Source organism: Bactrocera tryoni, chromosome 1, assembly GCF_016617805.1.
Source record: "Bactrocera tryoni isolate S06 chromosome 1, CSIRO_BtryS06_freeze2, whole genome shotgun sequence".
NCBI classification, from domain to species: Eukaryota; Metazoa; Arthropoda; class Insecta; order Diptera; family Tephritidae; genus Bactrocera; species Bactrocera tryoni.
Genome location: NC_052499.1, coordinates 15,779,713 through 15,801,001, shown reverse-complemented (window position 1 = coordinate 15,801,001; position 21,289 = coordinate 15,779,713). Strand labels below are relative to the sequence as shown.

Sequence of the window (21,289 nt, the reverse complement as noted above, 5' to 3'; positions counted from 1 at the left end):
AGTAAATACAACGTAGAACAAAGCAGGAGCTAAAAATGCAGGAGATCAGTGCGCTTTCCATGCTTTTTGTATAACGATCAAAGGCATTGTAAATAAGAAAATGTTAGTTTAGAAATAAAACTTGAATTTATTTTAAGATTATGCAAATAAGTAGCTGGAAGACATTAAGTTCCTTTGTAAAGTGTATAGCGCGGTTGACTAACAGCATCTCCTGCTTTCAAACAAAGTCTTTAAAGTGCGAGCATGTCTTGCATAAAAATATATTTGAACTTGTTGAAACTTAAAAAATATGTGTAAACATTAATAAAAATTTTTTTTTATTAAAAAATGGTCAATATTAGTTCCAAAATAATTTTTAGTAGTGGACCACTGCCCTTATATTTTAGTTACATTTAAACATACAAAACAAAAAAATGTTAAGTTTGGTATCACCAAAGTGAGAATACCCTTCACAAATAAAAAAAGTTCCATACAGGAAATTCATTTTGATCGTTTAGTATGTATGATAGCTTAGGGTGTTTTTTCTGAATTATTAATTTTTTTCAGTCCCGTCACGAAATTTCCTTGGAAATACCCTAGAAAAATTCCCTGAAAATTTTAGCCCTTAATATTGACATTGAGAACTGGACCAAGGCATGTAAAAATTTTCCATAGAAATTACACTACAATCGTGATTTTTTATCTTTAAATTCCTACAGAGCAGAGGTATTTTATGGCATCGCTTTGACCTTAGATGCATATTTCTCAGAATTGTTCACTCTGCAAAAGTGCCCTTTGCGACAAAGTCGAAACTCACATAGGCGAGGTAGTACGGGGGTCTAAGCCTGATATTTCCACGAATTTCACATTTTTTTGTATATATCTCGTAAATGACAAGAGCTACAGAAAAAATCTAAATGACAAACTTGTAGAAAATTTAATTTGCTACAAACAAAGGTCCGAGGTCAAAATCGCTATCATTAATACTTCACGAGATATTTATATTGTGACGCACACAGCTGTTACAACAAAATAGGATCGACGATAAATTGCCAGACTTAACCAAACAGCGAAATTCGTAGTTGCCAGAAAGTTCGATGGCGAAGTTTTATTAAAGATTTAGACTTTATAAGGGCTGCCGGACTTTGCAGCAGGCCAAGTTCTAATTTAAAGTGTTGCCGTGTAAAGTGTTAAGCGCCGTATTCCCAATGTCTGATTAGCAGTCACCTGCCTGTTAATTTCTGATCAAAAATGCATTCTTTAGCAAAAAAAGAAATCGTGGCTAAATTAGCTGAAACTTAACAGTCACATGGCTGTTAAAAAAAACATTGAAAAAGGGGCACAAAATGAAATAAAATAGTAAGAATTTGTAAATTCGGATTGCGTTTTTAGAATTCATTGCTTGCAAAGCGCCACTAAGCGAAATCTCCAATTGCAAATAAAGCAATTTATTTATTATAATTTTGATCATTTCTTTTTTAAATCGATATCTTTTTACGTAAATTAATCGATCCCGATATTACTTTTCTCAAAATTAAAAAAAAGCCAATGCAACACTGTAAATAGGCACAAAAAAATAACAAAAATGATAACATAAGAATTTAGAATTGAAACAAAAGTTAACAAACCAATTGTGCAAATATATATGCATCTATAAAAGTTAGTATTATTTTTCATATTAAAAGATTAAAATAGTACGATACTTTACATTGAAACGCAGCTAGACAGTGAGTGTGTTTTAGAAAACGTCAAAACTCAAACGAAATTCCAGCACAAAGTACACGTACAAAGATCCATTTTCTACCACCCAACCATATCAAAGTGGTAGCAAGAGCAAGAACAGATTCCCATTTACAGACGTTATCGTTCTGCATGAATTGATGCGCATACATTCCAATGTAAGTGAAATTTTCTTTGCAGCGAAACTGAGTATAACGAATTAATGCTTTCTATCAATTGTAATGCCTTTGCAGTGACAGTTTTCAGAGGACCTTCGCCGAAGTTGGAAGCAATAATTGAACAGTCTCCAAAGTCAGCTATTTTCTTAAAAAAAAGCTCCATATTGAGCCATAAGTCAGCATTGTAAAGCATTGGCCAAAAGCATAGCTAACATTACAGTTCAGCAATCCTATATACTATAGTGCGCGTACCTCCAACGTACTTGCATGTAATATCGATTAAAGTGTGCAATTTTGTAATAATGAGTCTTCATTGACACATATTAAATAATAATCGCGAGTTTTCAAGTGTAACATATATATAATATTTTACGTACATATTTCATTACAGAAAATCCAACATATTCGCATATCCAAAAATTCGAAATTTATTGATTTACAATTGGTCATTGACAAAAAGCACACGGTCAAATAAATGCTAATTTTACCTTGCTCCCGTTTTCCGTAAAAAAAAAGTAAGCAAAAATTTTGAAACTAAAGTGTTTTAATAAAATTAAATACAAAATATCTTAACATTGAAAAGTTTATATTGGCCAAAAAAAGTAAAAAAAAAATTGAAAAAAAGCAAAAATAATCTGCAAAGCAGTCAACAGCCGTAGCAATCGTATAACTCAGTGTTCGTGTTTAAAGAACTCGTGAAAACGTGAGAGATTCGTGGGAACTTTTTCTCCACGCGAACAAACAACCCCCGTTTTCTTATTCGGGGCATATCTATTGTACATTCCACAAAAACGTTGTGACGCGCATTTAAAACTCGCCACCCACTAACAAACCAACAAGCACAGCGGCACTATAGTCTTGTCTTGCAGTGTGCTCGTTATTCTGCTCTTCCACGCACTAGTTACTACCTTAAGACCATAATCGGTACGACGTCTACAAGTCTACTCTTGCACTACATACATATAAAGTTACTTGGAGTCGAAACACTCCCACCAATACACACGTATCAATTGATATAGAAAAGTGCCAGCAAGTGCATTGTTGGCAAATATATTTTGCGTGAAGAAGAATTTGTAGAAAGCAAGAAACCAGTTAGTGGTCGAAAATGTTCTCTGGCCTAACAAATCAATTTACTTCATTGGTGGGCGCCGTCAAGGGCGGTCAAGCCGACGAAGATGTGCCTGCACCTACCCAAGATGCTGTTGCCGCTCCGGAAGTATCCGCTGCTACAGCAGCACCAACACCAGCTGCAGGCGCCGAACAAGCAGCGAATGCGGCTGGCGTCAGTGGGGAGCAGCCTGTTGAAGGTGAAGAGGGCGCTAAAAGGTAAGTACTTTAAAGAAAAAGAATAAAAAGAAGAAAAAACGCAAACGCCAAATTGCAGCTAAAAGTTTATATTTCCTTTTAACTGTGAACTTGTTTGTGTTTGTGGGTCATTGATTAATTGTACAATACTTAATTCTTGGAATGATACTAAAAATGAATTAAAAATTTTTTTTCAAGTAAATGTGATACTAAAGCAAAATTTACATATATTTTTAAATTTATAAAATGGCAGATAAAAGTACTTAACCCGTGTTTGTAAATTAATTAATTTGCAGGTGATGTATGAATAGTGCAAATCGGTTTAAACGAATTTAAAATGCTGATCTGTTTACAATTTGATGACATTTAAAAAATTTGAATGTGCTTATAACGAAAGTAATTCCAAATTACGCTAACACTAATTTGACCTACATAACTTTGTTGTAACACTTGTGCCATTGAAAAATGTATTACTCCCGAAAAATACATAACCTTGCAACTATGCAGTTACTTCAATAGCAAGTTATTACACAGTCCATATTTGTTATATAATCAAAAAATATATAATTTTTCAGTTAGAGTAAAGAAAAATTAATTATCTTTCCAACCTCGTGACTAACGCGGCACTCACTTAAGCATTTTTGCAGCTGCCAAACCCAAAATCTGCAGAGTTACCCATTATAAACGCTACAACGGTGAGAGTAATGCGTAAAAAGTGGAGTGCAAATGAGTAGATACTCACATATGACCTCCATCCGACATGCCCTTTTAACTGTTATCAAGTTGAAAGTACGTAACAGCGAAAATTAAAATGAAAAATTTTGTTCCATTTTTAACTTTACAACTTTCGGTAGAAATGGTTTGTGCGACACATTATGCTTATCAGCAAATAACAGATTAAAGTAATGAAAAAGGACAATAATGCGCGGACATAATCGTAAAAGTAAATTGTCAGCTGACATTTTTGCTCAGTGAAGCCGTTAAACCAATTTTTAGCTTTGTTTCATTTTGTGGCAGTGCGCTCAATTACTTCTTTTAAATGATTATCATTAAAAAATGTGGAACCCGAAAATTATTGTTATTATTTTTCACTTTCATAATTATTCATATCTCATTTTCAAGCAAAACATTTTTAATATACTTATCTGATTATGAGGCAAGTGTATACAAGAGCTTTTGACATTTCTCTATTATACACCACGGTATTTATAAATATTGCATGCTCTTGCATGACTTTGTGTTGCTGACTGAATACCAAATATGTAAATATGCAACCAAACTGGTTTCCAAGCGACCGGCAAATACTTTCACCTATAGCAAGTTCAGCTATTTACAGCTTTGATTTAGATCCCTTAAGAACTTTATATTAATTTTTTGTTATTGTTTTTATTTATTGCCATTTCTTGCAATATGTTTTTGCATTTTCGTGTTCTTCACGGCTATTTGAACTTGCCATTCTCAGACTTAATTCGTATTTTTAGCGTTTATTTTTTATATTTGCATGTATATTCATTTATGCAACTACAAATTTATCATGCTAACTTCTTTTATGCAAGCATAGCGTGTTAAAATGACCTTACCTATTGTTTTTTCATAAAAATTATTTTGCCTCACCGAGAATTGTTATGTGTTGGCGTATATAATTGGAGTATTTTTTATTTGTACATATGTATATACGATTTTTTTAATGGTGTAAATAATGAGCTATTATTTTTGACATTTGGCACAATTTACACACTTAAGTTGATTTAAATATAATATTTATTCTTTGGTTGGTCTAGTTTTTCTATAAAAAATAATGAAGTAGTGAGTGGCAGAGCAGCCAGTTTGTATGGTAGCTATATGCTATAGTAGTCCGATTTGAATAATTTATGCAGATATTGTACCTTTGCCTTGAATAATAATTGGTGCCGAGTTTCGTGCAGATAGATTCTGAAATAAAAAAGTTTTCCCCACAAGAACTTGATTTTGAATATTCAGTTTGTATGGCAGCTATATGCTATAGTAGTTCGATTTGAAGAATTTGTTCAGAGATTGTACTGCTGGCTTTGAAAAGTATTTATGCCAAATTTCGTGCAGATCCATCGTTAAATAAAAAGGTTTTCCATACAAGGACTTGATTTTGATCGATCAGCTTGTATGACACGGCGTATGAGTAACCTGTTTGTGTTATATGCGGGAGTGTTCATTATGGGGAAAAATTTGCCACAGCCCCTTTGTGTTTGGGTTTGTATTTAAAATTGAATTTAAATATTTGACAAAATATTTTGAGTTATTGAAAAATAATTAATTTTTTTTTTAATATTTTTAAATATAAAAAAGTAAAAGTAAAATCACAATTGATTTAAGTAACATTTAGATCATGCGAAAAGTAATTTAACTGTGTTCATTTTTATAGAGTAATATTTATACATGAAACAAAATGCTGTTAAAGAGTAGTTAATTAGTAAAATGAAAGAAAATATTAAGCATTTTACTTCTGTCACATTTCATTCACATTAAAATATACATACACAACTACCCACAGAAGCATTAAGCATGTACATGTATGTATAAGCAAACATTTCCCAAGGCAGCATTTATAAGTGATTTATATGTCTTTATTTGCACACGCTTTACGCCACTTCCTTACTATGCAAATAATTTACTGATTATTGTGGCGCAAATGGGTCCAACGTTTCGAACGCCCACACCACTTCACGCACTTATTGACTTAACTGCTCTTTCGGTGTTTGGTTTTGGACTACCAGTTATCTTATTGACATTATATTAGTAGCTCACAACCACAACAATAGCACAGCGCATCTCGCATAGCACACTTATCACTTTATTGACTGTAATCAATATTTAATTGCTAGCAATATTCTACGTTTAATACTATGCCGTCTATTATTATGAAGTGATAATGCCATACACACACTCACAAATACATATGTATATACGCAGATATGTATGTTTGTAGTGCTTACAAGCCCTAACCAGCTTGCTTTGCTTTCACGGGTTGTCAAGTTACCAGCTCAACTGCTGCGGCAATAAATTTGGCCTGCCTTTTACCTTGAATTCCTGCAAATTATGTGCGTTCTGTAATTATTGGTGTTATATATCGACGGCAAACACGTGCGCTGTCAATACAGGTGTGTGTGTGTGTGTTAAACTCACTTCGCGAATGTTTATTTTATCGTCACACTACCTTCTTTTACATGCTTGTCCTTTCTTGTCTTTTGATATTTGATAGCTATGTACATCGTGACTTCATAAAATAATCGAAATGTTTTTATAGCCTGAACTTTTCTAATTGACAAAATATCTTCATGAAATTTGGCTTAGAATATTGTCCAAGGCAACGCTACTATCTCCTAACAAATTATTCAAACTCAAAGTGTTTGTGGCATATTTTCCTATACTGATCCCTCTCACATATAACACAAGCAGGTTACTCATACGCCATGTCATGACAAGCTGACATCAAAATCATGTCCTTATTGTCCAGGGCAACGCTACTATTTCCAAACAAACTCTTCAAACTTAAAGGGTCCATGGCATACTTTCCTATACTGATCCCTCTCACATATAACACAAGCAGGTTACTCATACGCCATGTCATGACAAGCTGATCGCTCAAAATCAAGTACTTGTATGAAAAACTTTTTTATTTAATAATGGATCTGCACGAAATTTGGCACAATATGTTGTCCAAGGCAACGCTACTATCTCCGAACAAATTTTTCAAATCGGCCTACTATAGCATATAGCTGCCATACAAACTGTTCGATGAAAAATAAAATTCTTGGATGGAAAACAGTTTTATGTCAAGATATATCTTCAAATGGCAACGCTACAATCTCCAATCATTTAATTTTTCATGAAATATCATGAAATGAATATCTCTATTAATTTCTATTGAATAGAATTCTATTTTTTTTTTCTTCTACTAAATTTTTTCAGTCTTCCCTGTGTGCAAATAGCACCACTATCCCTTATCAACTTCACTTTTATTGACTGCTTTATATCTTTAATCCTCCTACTAGACATTTTGTACCAACTCAGTATCTTTTTTATTTATTTGTTGTTTGTTTCACATTATTTTTTCCTTTTTATTATCGAACAAACGCGTACATGTTCACCGCCCGCTACAAAGCATTTCAAATGTCACAGGCCTCAAGCGTCCACCCACGCGCTCGCAAAATAATGGAAAAAGGGCAAATATGCACGCACTTACGGAGCGTGTCTGTCAACGGTGTATGGCTATAAGCGTGGCTAGCTATGTTGCTGAGTACATTTCGCGTTCCATGCGCTCGCATACAATATTCATGCCAGCACGACGTGCAAAGGCATTCAATTTTGTTGAGTCATAGCTTTTGCGTAATTTTTTCTTTGCTTTTCTTCTCATTTCATTTTTACTGTTTTTTTCGCTCGTTTGTTCTACTTAAGTCAGTATGCATTGCATAAATATATCGTATATATGTGTAGACTTATATATATTCATATATGCATTAGCATAGTTTTCAGCGCCCCGAACAAAGTGGTATTGAAACAGCGTGACTGAACAGACGCTTTGCCGTCAAAGTGGCTGCGGTGGTCTTGTTTAAAGTCACGCTCTCACTGCCTCTCTATCGCTCAAGCGCCTTTGGCTTGTAGCATCCTCCATCCATTTCCACCATTACTTTGCATTTCCACACTGCCATAACCCCGAAGAAACCGCAAATGTGAAGCATCTACTCAGCCGTTACTACTTGATGTCGAGTAGCGCCTGCAGCGTGCTTATACATTCATCCTACATTTGTGGCGGCAGCATTAGAGTGTGTAAGGCGTTGGAAAGTGGCGCTGCTGCTGGCTTGTTTAGGGGTTGTTGGCACCCAGTGGGGTGCTATTGTATGTGTGTGTGTCTTAGCTTTTTAGGAAAATAATAAAAAGTAATAATTTTTAAATTTTTTTGATATTATATCGGTAGTCTTAGTGCTACATGCCAGTTTCTACAAGTAATGCAACTAACTCTCCATTCATTTCGCTGTCTTCACGTTGTAACGTTGCTATGACAGCATATTTTGCTCAATTTTTATATATAAAAATAGTACGAGTTGCAAAAATTAGTGAAAATGCACTCTCTCCTTTGCGTTCGTGCTCATTTTTGTGCTCTCACTTTGATTTTTCTTCTTTTCTTTTCTTTTATTTTCTTTCTTTTTATATATGTTTCTTCTTACTTCGCATTTGTGTCGTTTTTCGATCGATATACTCGAGTTGTAGGCTGCAAACCGTGCAGTCTAGTTTTAGGCGCTGTTTTCAATTCACTATTTCGTGCTTACACATTTTCACACTCTCACGCTCTCTCGCTTGCTTGCTCTCCATCTTTCTCTAACGTGTAAGTGCTCTCATTTTTACTCTGCACTTGACTCAATTGTTGTCTGCACAACTAGCACATGTGATTTGTTTCGTAAACTTTTTCCGTTATTTTTTTTTGCTCGCTTACTCGTTTAATTCGATTCTTTTTCGCTAAATTCCTTTTCGTAACTGCAATTGAGCATATTTTTATGCTGAAATAAGTAAAATTCGAAAGAAATTACAAAAAAATATGATATTAAATGTTTTCATAAAATATTGTGAACATTTTTTGCTGCCTAAAGGTATGCTACAATAATTTTATGCTGCCAAAAGGTATGCTTCAAAAATTTTTCATTGTATTATTTCTCGTTTTGTTTTAATAATTTGTATGCTTATACTTTTAGGCTGTTAAAGAACAATAAAAAAATTAAAATAATTACCTTGAAATTAGTAATAATAATTAAAATATATTTATTAAAAAAATTACAAAAATTATAATAATAATTAAGATACTGCTTTTAACTTTTTAAAACTAAAATTTATTAAAAATACCTTTTTTAATTTTTTTAATTAAAATTTATTAAAATACTTTTTTTAATTAAAATTTATTAAAATACTTTTTAATTTTTTTAATTAAAATTTATTTCACTTCATAATTACTAATTTCCATATTTTTATTAAAAAAAAGCTATTTTAATTATTATTACTAATTTCAATAATTATTTTAATTTTTTTATTGTTTTTAACAGTATAGTACAGTTAAGTATAAAATATAAATTTTAATTAAAAAAAATAAAAAAGTATTTTAATTATTATTACTAATTTCCATAATTTTGTATTAAAAACAAATTAAAAAGCAAAACATTTTTTTTATTATTATTATTACTAATTTTAATAGTTATTTTTATTTTTTTGTTAATTATAATCAGCCTAAAAGTGCAAAAAAATTATTTTAATTAGGTTAAATATGTGCTTTCTCTGCTACTGAGAAGGGCACGCCTTAAAGTATGTAACAATAAGCATTAAATGCAAAAATGCTCATTTATTCAATTTACTGCTTTCACATAAATTAAAAAAATTAGAATTAATTAATGAACAAAACGCCCAAAAGCATGCAACGTTTATGTAATTTAGCCTCGTAACTTGTCAAATTTTTATATATATTTTGAATTTGTAGCTTTCTTGCGGCCCCTACGACCTACCATAAATGACCTACTACCTCACGCAGCTAAAAATAGCACAGTCATGAAAATAAGAGTGCTTTCATTGAACTCTTTAGTGCGGAAAAAACACTTTTAAGACGAAATTATTTCCCCCCCTCCCTATACTACATATGCTGCTCGTATAATGTATTCTTAACGACTTGCACTTTTTGCACGCGACCTTCTATTCCGTGGCAAACGCTTGCACATGCATTTATGTATATTGTGCATATGTGTGTATGTATATCGGACTTCGTGCGGCTACACGCCACAAACGTAACCGAAATTATCCTTTGCAGCACTGTGCTCTGGTGTTTTTTGCAATTTTTTTTTTTTTTTGCTTTTTTTAAGTTTTGCTTTTGCCTATTTTTTCCTGTTTTTCCGCCACAAATGTGTGAATGCCATTTGTTTTGGGCCGTCAAGGACTCGATATGAAGGCTTGCCGTGCATTTCTAGTGCATTGTTCTGTCCCACTTTTCTGGCTTTGGCAACGCCTCGCACTACCACAAGCCCCTTGCGGCGCCTTGCTTTTCACTTCCTTCTAAAAGTTGTCGCTTTCACCGTCGTCAATATTTGCGTTGTTCTTACTTTTCAACTCAAGTTAATGGCGAATTAGTACAATGCTATTGTTTAAAGACCTACATACATACATACTTTACCTACATACTAATAGTATATGTGCTAAAATGCTTTAAATCAAAAAATTCATTTTATAATGTGCACAACTGTACTTCGATAAGTCAGTGTATAAAGTACTCAAAGAAAAATTTCTTTGAACAATACTACCTGTGATACTTAAAGAACCGGATAACCACTACCTAGAATTATACCATATCTATAACCTGTATATCAACCCGTACCCACGACAGTCGGGTCTAAGTAACCGGAACGGACCCGAATTTTTTATCCGGCAAAGATTTCTGTTTTGAAAAATTTTAAAGACTTAAATTTTTATTCTTTTCCAAAAAAAGTAGAGACTTTCAAAACAAATTGAGGTATAATACCTTCATTGGTTTCCATAAAAAATATTTGAATATGTTTTCTTCATTAAACCATCGGCTTTTGCTGCCTGTTACTTTAATTTGTTATACAGGTGTCACTTGTCTCTTTCTGCTCTGTTCCAGCATATTGCATTCAGTGAATTTAAATTTTTTACAAAGAATTCCGCATCTAGTGCTTTTTAAAAAGTATATTTGCAGTTTTCATCAAAGTTATAGCTTCTAAAGCCATAATACAAATTCAATACTTTTAAATGACTTTTTTCAAACGCACAAAATCATCAACTCTTGGAATTTTGCATTTGCTTATCGCAAGTTGACATTTCTCTCTTTGCATAATTTGCAGTTCCTGCGATCCCTTTTCAAAGTCAATCACAATCATTGCGTGTCATCACCTGCAGCAACACAGAAATCATATTACCGTAATTTTTTACGATTTTTGCTTCATATGTTCGACACTGCTATCTCTCCTACCTCTCTCTTTTATTGTGTATTTATGCTGGTAAGGAGATTTTTCTTCAGAACAAACTCTGTTCTTAAATTACAAGTAGTAATATTACATATAAAAGATAATCCATTTCGAGGTCACCTACTTTTTTACGCGCACAAACACAGAAACTTCAAACTTTATGGGAAATATTTTTATTCATTCGAAAGAACATACTTTGACGTATATTTCTTGAAGATTAACTCTTTCAAATGTTGGCCACGGCTACGTCTCAGATGGTCCATACGTTGAGTACAATTTTCAATGGCTCGTTCGAGCATTTCGACTGGTAACTGGCGAATGACATAAGTGATGTTTTGCTTATAGGTCTGAATCGAAGCTGGCTTGTCCGCATAGACTTCAGACTTTACATATACCCACAGGAAAAAGTCTAACAATGTAATATCACACGATCTGCTGACCAATCGATCGGCCCAAAACGTGACATAGTCTGCTCACCGATTTATTGAGAGAGAACAATAAATCCATTAATTGATGCGATGTGTGGGAAGTGGTGCCGACTTGTTGAAACCAAATGTCGCCGAGATCGCGAGATCTTCAATTTCAGGTATAGAAATAGTCTGTTTTCATGGCGCGATAACGGTCGCCATTGACGTTTACGTTCTCACAAGCGTCATTTTTGAAGAATGATGGTCCAATGATTCCACCGGCCCACAAATCACATCAAACCGTTGTTTTTTTGGATGAAATACAGCTCTTGAATCTCTTCAGGTTGCTCTTCGTCACAAATGCGGCAATTTTGCTTGTTTACATATCCATTGAGCCAGAAATGGTCCTCATCACTGAACAAAATTTGGCTCAAAAACGTTGGATCTGTTTTGGACTTTTCACGAGCACATAGAGCGAAACGATGTCGCTTGGGCAGCTCTAGTGGCTTCAGTTCTTCAGTCAGTATGTTTGTGTTATCGGAGCGAAAATGAGCTTCGAACAAAGCGCCAACATTGAATTTGGTTTTAAAATTGGTAAAACTTTTACCAAAACGCTTCAATTGATGAAACAAGTTTATGGCGATGATTGCCTATTCCGTAGCAGAGTACACGAGTGGTTTCAACGTTTTCAAAGTGGTCGTGAGGGGATATTCCGGAAATTCCATCGAAACTGAGCGTGAGTTCATCAAAAATCAGCCCAAATCATCATTGAAATTCATTGAATTTCATGGAAATGGAATTGAACATCTCCAAAAACATCGATTTATTGCATTGTGACCGAACATTTGGGCTTACGAAAGATGTGTGCACGGTTTGTTCAGCACAAATTGACTGACGACCAAAAATTGCGCAGAATCCAACATTCGAAGGACATCTTGTGACCGATTATTTGACCGAAAATCACATTTTAACCATTAACCACTCCCCGTATTCACCTGATATGGTACCGTGCGACTTCTGCCTTCTCGGAAAAATGCGTTTTCCCATGAAAGGAAAGCGATATGCAGACGTAGAGACCATTCAAAAGGCTTGCACCGGCATACTGGCGGCCATACCGGCCAACGAGCTAAAACACTCGTTCGACATGCTTTTGGACTGTGCAAAAAGCTGTATTGAAGCAGAAGGAGACTATTTTGAATAAAAAAAATGATTTTTTTTAAGTCCTGTTTACTTTGGAACACATCTTGTAAGTCTTTCTATGATGAAATGTCAAACAATAATGAACAAAAATAACATGACAGCTTGAGACGAGTCACACATGATCTGTCAAAAGAGGGCTATTAAAAATAGTACCTCTACTAGGATAACCCGTTATATATTAGTGTCAATAAAAACATATTTTGTCTTAATCACATTGCCAAGTCATAGTGCAATTACATTAATTAAATTGACCAAGCTATTGAATAGTCCACATGTATCAACAACAACAACAACAAATATAAAATATAAAGTACAAAATGAAAATACTCTTGCTCCACACACTACGTTTGCAAAACCACAAATGTAATTGCATAATTAATTGCAACAAATTACGTATTTTTATTAAATGTTATGTAATAGCTGCATACTTGCTTATATACAAGTATACTTGCATTATTATACAAACATACATATATAATTGGTAACTGTTAATTCCTTATTGAAAGCATACTTTCAGTCGGTGTGGCGTCAGACTAAATGACACACACGCATACAAAAGTGTTGCTAGATAACAAAAACACATTTGATACATAAAAATATTAGGGTGTTACATATAAATATGGTGTCCGTTATTTTCCAAGTTGGTGTTTTTGCCGAATAAAACTTCTTATTTTCAATTTAAACCAGAATCATGCCACTTGTCCCCCCATGTATATGTCAGGTATATATTATGGACTTTTTTTTGATATTTTTCACTAAACAAGTGAATTCACAACTTTGAAAAAATTTTATTTTAATAAAAAATTGTCCGCACTACAAAAAAGGTTAGTTATTTTCCATAAAAACATCCTCTTAAAGTTATACGTAGTTCAATTTATACCTACATACATATGTATATAGTTCACCAACCATTGCACTGTGTGAATGTACACCATGCCGTATGAGCAACACAAAATGTATAAATCACGTATGAATGCTCAGTACATTCGATGTATAACTTTAACTGCGTATAACTCTGAAAGTAGTGGTTTTAAGGAAAAAATCATTAAGACCTCTTTTGTAGAGCGGAAAATTTTGTATCAGAATATGTAGTTCTCAAAGTCGCAGGCTTGCAGTTAAAAAAAAAATTAATGTACAAAATCAAAAAATGTTAAATTTGTAGGAAAAGAAAAATGATTTAATAACGTTTGAAATTGAAAATGAAGAGCTTATTTACGTTGGACCATTTTGTTATGGATAAAACTGAAACAGAGTGTTATTGGCAAAAAAAAACTTGGCTTGTGAAATAACAGATGCCCTAATATACATATATATTTATGTTTTACATATCTGTAAATATAGATTGTGGCCGCCATAATGAGTGCAGTGCTTCAGTACATAATCCCCTAATGTATAACAGTGTATATTTATAGCTCACTATAAGCATGTCGCTGTGACTAATAATGCTACCACGCATTTGTTTTTGTTATGCGCCATCCCCAAGCGCCACAGAAACCAATTAAAAAATGACATATTTCCGTTCGCGCTCCATATGGCGCTCATAAATTGACTGCTGTTATTGCACATATTGCATTCATACGCTCTGCCACACATATGCACACACAGCTGAGTACGTGCATACATCATACATGTGCGTGTGTGTGTGCGACGTGCAGCTTCTTCGCCCATACTAGCATGTGGTTAATTTACTATAAAAGCTAAGCATTTGTTGGCACTCAACTGACAACGCGCCGTTGCGTAGCGTCGAAAAAAACGCTAAAATGCCAACGCCTCTTCGACAGTTGCATTTCGCTTTGCATTTTCTGTTTGGCAACTTTTAGGTATTGATTTTTTTTGGCACCATGCTGAACAATGCCTCACCGGAAGTGTCTCCATTTGTCGTTTCACCGCAAATTCGTGGCATCGCAGCGCTGTTGATGGCCCCCCTCATTGCATGTCTATAAATTTGTGATTGCTCTGTGTTTTAATAGTTTCGCAATACAGCTGCATTGCTGCGTAAAAGTTCGATGCTTCGTGATTCAATGACAATAACTTGAGCGAAGAATCTTTAAAATATCGCCTATGATAGAAACGTTTTGGGTTTGATGGTCTACGTATTCATATTGGAACGAACTTTGCTTTATTGCTGCACCAAACTACCGTTATTGAGTGTCCAAACCAGGTCAGGTTAGGTCAAGCTTTATTGTTTATTGTCTTTGTTAAGCATGTCATATAAATAGTCGTTCATATGAAAGAATTTTTCATTGGACCTTATCAGTGTGGCTTTAGGCATGGGAAATTAATAACTTACTAGATATTCACCATGCGCCAAATCTTGGAGAAGACCCGTGAAAAGAGGATTGACACACACCACCTTTTCGTCGATTTGACAGCACGAAAAGCAGCTGTCTTTACACATGTCGTGATGTCTGAATTTGGTATTCTCGCAAAACTAATACGGCTGTGTAAACTGACTTTGAGCAATACCAAAAGCTCCATCCGGTTCGGAAAGCCGTTCGAAACCAAACGAGGTTTCAGACAAGGCGACTCCCTTTCGCGTGACTTCTTTAATCTAATCTTGGAGAAAATAATTCGAGCTGCAGTACTAAATAGTGAAGGTACAATCTTCTATAAGAGTGTACAGCTGCTGTCGTACACCGATGATATCAATATCACAGGCCTCAACAACCGCGCAATTATTTCTGCTCTCTCCAGGCTGGATAAGAAAGCGCAGCAAATGGGTTTGGTAGTGAAGGAGGGCAAGACGAAATATCTCCTGTCATCAAACAAACAGTCGTCGTACTAGTGACTCGGCTCCCACGTCACTGTTGACAGTCATAACTTCGAAGTTGTAGATAATTTCGTTCATCTTGGAACCAGTATTAACAGCAATAACAGTGTCAGCCTCGAAATCCAACGAGGAGAGTAACTCTTACCAATGGGTGGTACTTCGGACTGAGTAAGCAATTGAGTAGTAAAGTCCTCTCTCGACGGACACAGACCAAACTCTATAAGTCACTCACTATTCCCGTGCTGCTATATGGTGTAAAGGCATGGACGATGACAACATTTCATGAGTCGACGTTACGAGTTTTCGAGAGAAAGGTTATGTGGCAGATTTATGGTCCTTTGCGTATTGGCCACGGCGAATACCGCATTCCATGGAATGATCAACTGTTTGAGATATACGACGACATTGACATAGTTCAGCGGCTACGCTGGCTAGGTCATGTCGTCCGAATGGATGAAAACACTCCAGCTCTAAAAGTATTCGACGTAATACGCGCCGAGGTAAGCAGATGAAGAGGAAGACCTCCACTCTGTTGGAAAGACCAGGTAGAGAAGGACCTTCCTTTCCCAAAATCGCCAAGCGCATAACAACACGGCTAACATTAATGGGTGCTACAGACCAAGTAAGCAGTGAAAACAGCTGAAATTTTTAGCATACTTCAAGGACGTGTATGTACTATATATCAAAATAATAAATAAATTAAGAATTTATTTTTAATTTCAAATTTTAAATTTATTGAGCTCAACAAAACCCGCGAAATTTCAAGTTTTAAAATTCCCGAAATTTACTGAACACATCTTGTATACTTTGAGTCCGCCTTAAGCAAACATCAGGTTGATTCCGCTTTCCTAATCGAGACTTTGGTGGCTAGGAAACCATATATTCATAAACTTTTCTTTCATTGAACTCTATACTTGACGAGAATTCTCAACCAGTTTATCAAATTTTTTCCAAGGTTCTATAGGATATTAGTTAGGATGTGACCTCTTTAATTAGATGTCAAGTTAAAGTTATCTATAATATATAAACACGCAGGTATTCAGAGCAAATTTTGTAAATTAAAAGTAATTTTCTCGCAATCACATCACGCAGCATAATTCGTACGAAATAACCAAAAAATATATTTCGTATAAATTACAGCTATACTGTATACAGTTACACGAATTCCTGCGATTTAAAGTAAGCCTCGAAAATTATGCGCATGCAAATGCGTAGAGATTTCCTCCACGGCCAAGCAAAGTCAAGGTGTCAAAAGACACAACAATAAGGCGCACAAGGACTCCATTAGCACCAAGCGTATTTAGTTAAGTGTATACCTGCTCTTGGCAAGAATAGACTGTGGAGTAGAACTAAGTCATACTATGCCATGCCAAGACTCTAGCCATCCCATTGTCTCATGAATTATTCAAACTTGTTTGTGTTCTAAAATTCAAATGTTAATCGCACGAAAACAAAAACAACGAAACATTACCTTCACGCTGTGATTGTCGGTGTGTTCGAAAAACGTCAAGGTGCTGACATAGCTGTGACATTGTCGCATACAATTTATGAGCCACAAACATATTTAACATAATTCTGAAAATTGCTCGGCCCATGAAGTTTCAATAATCAGTATTATGTGGTATTGAGTGTCGCGGTTGGAGGGAAAATTTTAAACTAATGAGTACCATGTGCGAATTTTCTAAATATTAATTGTAACCGTTAAAGTTGGTTTATGCATTATCACCAACTGATTGGCTAGATGGAGGCATCATTCGTAGTTATACGAGGCGTGCTCAAAAGTATCGCGACAGCTTGCTGACAGTTTTTTTCGATTGCAGGGCGTGGTACATCATGAGTTCTTGCCACAGGGAAGAACGGTCAATAAGGAATATTACCTGCAAGTTATGCGCAATTTGCGCGAAGCAACCCGCCAGAAACGCCCGGATTTGTGGAAGAACAAAATTGGCTTTTGCACCACGATAACGACCCTGCTCACACATCGTTGCTTGTGCGCGACTTTTTGGCCAAAAACAACACACTAATGATGCCGCAGCCACCGTATTGCCCAGATCTGGCCCCCTGTGACTTTTTCTTGTTCTCTAAACTGAAGAGGTCCATGAAAGGACGACGTTACGCTTCTCTTGACGAGATAAAGACGGCATCGAAGGATGAGCTGAAGAAAATAAAAAAAAAATAATTTTTTGAAGTGCTTCGATGATTGGAAAAACCGTTGGCACAAGTGTATAATATCTCATGGAGATTACTTTGAAGGGGACAAAATAGATATTCAGGAATAAATAAATAATTTTTGAAAAAACAAAAAATTCGCGATACTTTTTGAACACACCTCGTATACTTAAAATGAGGAGAATAATGCAAACAATTTTATTTCTTATACAAGCAAACTCTTTGAATCCTAAAAGCTCCAAATAATAGCCGATTCTCTAAACATTCAGTCCAGGTACAGTAATTTGCGCTAATTTTGGCTGACCACGGGATGCTTTATAAGGGATTAGCTCATATCTACACACATAACGCTTGGAAAACCAAAATTTAATTAAAATTTTGGTAAAAGAAGTTTTCTGCCAGAAAAATCTAAAAATGAAATCTTATATTCCTCCAACTTCCAATATTTTCGTAAGGCAAGTCCTGACCTTCTGCCGCTATAAACAATTTTCTGCTTCATAGATATATTTATTACTCCACAAGAATCTTCAGTTCGCACGTCTCAGCACAACAGGGTTGCAATCGAAGCTCGTAGTGTTGTTGTTGTAGCGGTTATCTAATCCCCGCTTGGACGGTAAGGTTCGGGTTAGTGGTCTTCGAGGTCGAACCATACGGAGAGAGGTGTTAAATGAATGAGGTTCGCTGGCCATGCAAAGAGATGGTTAGAGTCATGGACTCTTTGCACGTTGAACATGTATGTATTTGTTATGTCGGCGTCGATTCTGGACAAGTAGGAGTTTAACCTGCTAGGGTCCAGAATAAAGTTGGTGCAACGGCCACTCTATATTCTCGCTGCAAATCGAGCTCTTCGTTTGCAATGGATGGTAGTGTGACCCTAAGTTCGCCATTCACTTAGAGGGTATCGGTGAAGGGGTTCATGGCTCCACTATGAATGACGTTAAATGCGTGTCTAAAGATAGTTACTTCCGAACCCTGGTGGGCGCACTGTTCAATATCGATCCTAGAAAGCGGCTCGGCTTCAAGCAGATGACTGAAAAGTTGGTTTCTGCAAAAACACCCCAACAGAAACTGCCAAGAGAGGAGCTCATTATCTTCCTTGACCGAAAGCATGCAGACCTCGCTGTGCAAATGTTCAACCTTCTTTTTAATTCTTCTTAATTTACAGTTTTGTCCTCGAAACAGTACGTATGATGTCCGACCGCCCAAGTAGTTCATAGTCCACCCTTCAGCCCTGGAGGGAGCGCGGATTGTCCTATGTCCTTATGTAACATTGTATGATTGATTCTGTCAAAAGCTTTTAACAAGTTCAATCCTCCAAGATCGTCGTCTCACAGAGCGGCTTTTGATTTAGCAATGAACGTTTGTGTTATTAAGTGCTATATTGGTTCAATTCCGACGACAGGCAGTACTACGTTATCGGAGTCGGCATTCTACCTCGGTTTGAACGGGTAAGTTTTCGGCTGAGGCTCGTGGAGTTAGATTACTCTATAGAAAATATGTATAAAAATATCCTTTTGAACCCTAGAATGTATTCATCTATGTGCCTTCTTCGTCATTTCTGTTAGGTTCTTCATCTGATTTTAGATTTCTAGAGTTAATAACAGTAGATTGTACTTCCATTTAGAAAGTTACAAGTTCATTTTATCCCTGTTCTCGGTAGACGGAAAATCTCGAATCTTCCGCTTACTTAGCCTCCTGGAAATCTGCTTCATCAGTCCAGCTTACTTTCCCCTAATTTGCGCATTTGGCAGCTTGCTAAATTAAAAAGCCAACTCATCAGTAGAATATTCGTGGGTTCGTTACAATTTTACTAAAACTCCACTTACTTAGTTTCTTCTTCATACCAGAATAAATTCATGCAGAAGCAACTGGTTTGGTTATTGCCTTTTAAATAACTGTTTAGTTAACGTTTCGCTTCCTTTCGACTTGTTGCTCTAATTTTGATTTCAGTGAAATCTCAAGTTAAATATCAAATATTATTATTTCAAACTAATCGCCCCTCTGTCAATGCCTTATGCCAATGAGCATTCTACACTACAGGCTATACTGTCAATGCGCTTTGTTTTCTTTGTCCTTAAATCTCCAACACTTCGTGTTCGCCCAATTAAATTTCCACACTTTGTTAATTGTTTGTTTGACTTTTCGGAGCTTTGTCGGTCTGCTGTTGAATTTGAATTTGCACAGCAGGACTCCACTCGTTTTTGCGTTTATACTGGGAGAGAAGAAAATAGTAAAAGAGAAGTGTGGTCGCCAGCCAATTCATCATTCAATGCCATAGGGGATGACTTCGGTCTGGTGTTTTCACATTTTGGCATAGACGAGTGTGCTAATTTTTTACTGCACTCCTCAAATGCTGCCTTTTTTTATGTTTTCAATGGATGTACACGGCTATTATATACCACATACATATACTAGGGTGATTCAAATTTTTTTTTTTCGTTTGGTACTCGGAAAAATAAGTTCCTAGACACCTCTAAGAAAGCCCCTCCAAGCATGAGTTCTTAATTGTAACGGGAAGGTCCTCCTACATACAGTTTTCTACTTTTTCTTATTATCAGAAATACAAATTTATATCTCGCTTCCAACTACTTGAAAAAATATCTTGTTACTTAGATTTTGTAGGTAATTGAATGCTCTACAAAAAAGGTCTGCTATGAATTTTTCGTAAACCCAACCGTTTAAAAGATATTAACAGTTAAAGTTTGATTATTTTTTTTTTTGAATCAGCCTAATATATACGGTAGGTAGAAAAAGTAAGTATGCGACCATCGATTTTTTCAGTTTCGCTTTATCGAATAGCAAATGTTTTGAATATTTTCGGAAAGTTCTGTTATCAAGGTACCGTAATTGATGACTTTATTGGCAATCGCTTGTCTAGTAAGAAATTTGCGTGTCATTTTATGAAAATGCTCAGTGGTAGAGAGAGAGAGAGAGAGATTAGCGTAGAAAAAGTAAGTTATCAAGCGCAACAATCGGTGTTTTTGAATTAAAATTCGGGAAAAAGAATTACAAAAATTCATTAAAGGAATTCTTTATTTTCCAAATTTTGAAATTGAATTGGTAAGAACACCTTTAATTTTTTTTTATGTCCGATATATCTGCTTTCTCCCATGTACTATTGATTGCAAAATTTCCATGATTTTTCGAAATAATCGTTAATAAAAGAGATGGAAGGCAGTTCAAAATCAATTTTTGGCGTTCGAACGTTCCTTGCTTAAAGCATTTGTTTCAAACACAAAGTAGACAGGAAGCTTGTTCAAGCCTTGGCATACAATGGCCGCTGAGTTGCCTTTGCTAATTATAGTCTGCACCTCGACGATATCTGACAACTAGCGCTTTCCATAGCTTTAAGTCCTCATCGAGTAACTCTTAAAAAATAATGCTTTTCACACACTACCACAGTCGCTTCAGCCCTTCGCTCTCTCCCGGTTGCAGTGTCTACATTATGCTTACATAACTTAACAAAATGAAGTTATTTTTAAACACACGCGCCTGGTGGTCTTTCAGTTACAACATTAGCACTATAATAAATTTTTATAAAACCAGTAAATAATGAATAAACTAAAAGTGGAT

At 35.3% G+C, this 21,289-nt stretch overlaps 1 protein-coding gene across 10 annotated transcripts in view; it reads left to right on the top strand.

The window, feature by feature from the left end:
• The first annotated feature begins 1,612 nt into the window (after positions 1-1,612).
• Positions 1,613-21,289, top strand: part of LOC120782777 (synapse-associated protein of 47 kDa) — an 89,635-nt gene continuing 69,958 nt past the window's right edge. For 3 of the 10 annotated variants that reach the window (XM_040115295.1, XM_040115281.1, XM_040115265.1), the window contains exons 1-3: positions 1,616-1,877; positions 1,953-2,146; positions 2,269-3,203. In XM_040115295.1, coding sequence (XP_039971229.1) covers positions 2,983-3,203 — 221 coding nt within the window. In that variant the 5' untranslated portion in view covers positions 1,616-1,877; positions 1,953-2,146; positions 2,269-2,982. Of the gene's footprint in view, positions 1,878-1,952; positions 2,147-2,268; positions 3,204-21,289 lie in introns of all 10 variants that reach the window. The other 7 variants (XM_040115316.1, XM_040115273.1, XM_040115305.1 and 4 more) reach the window with 6 other exon arrangements.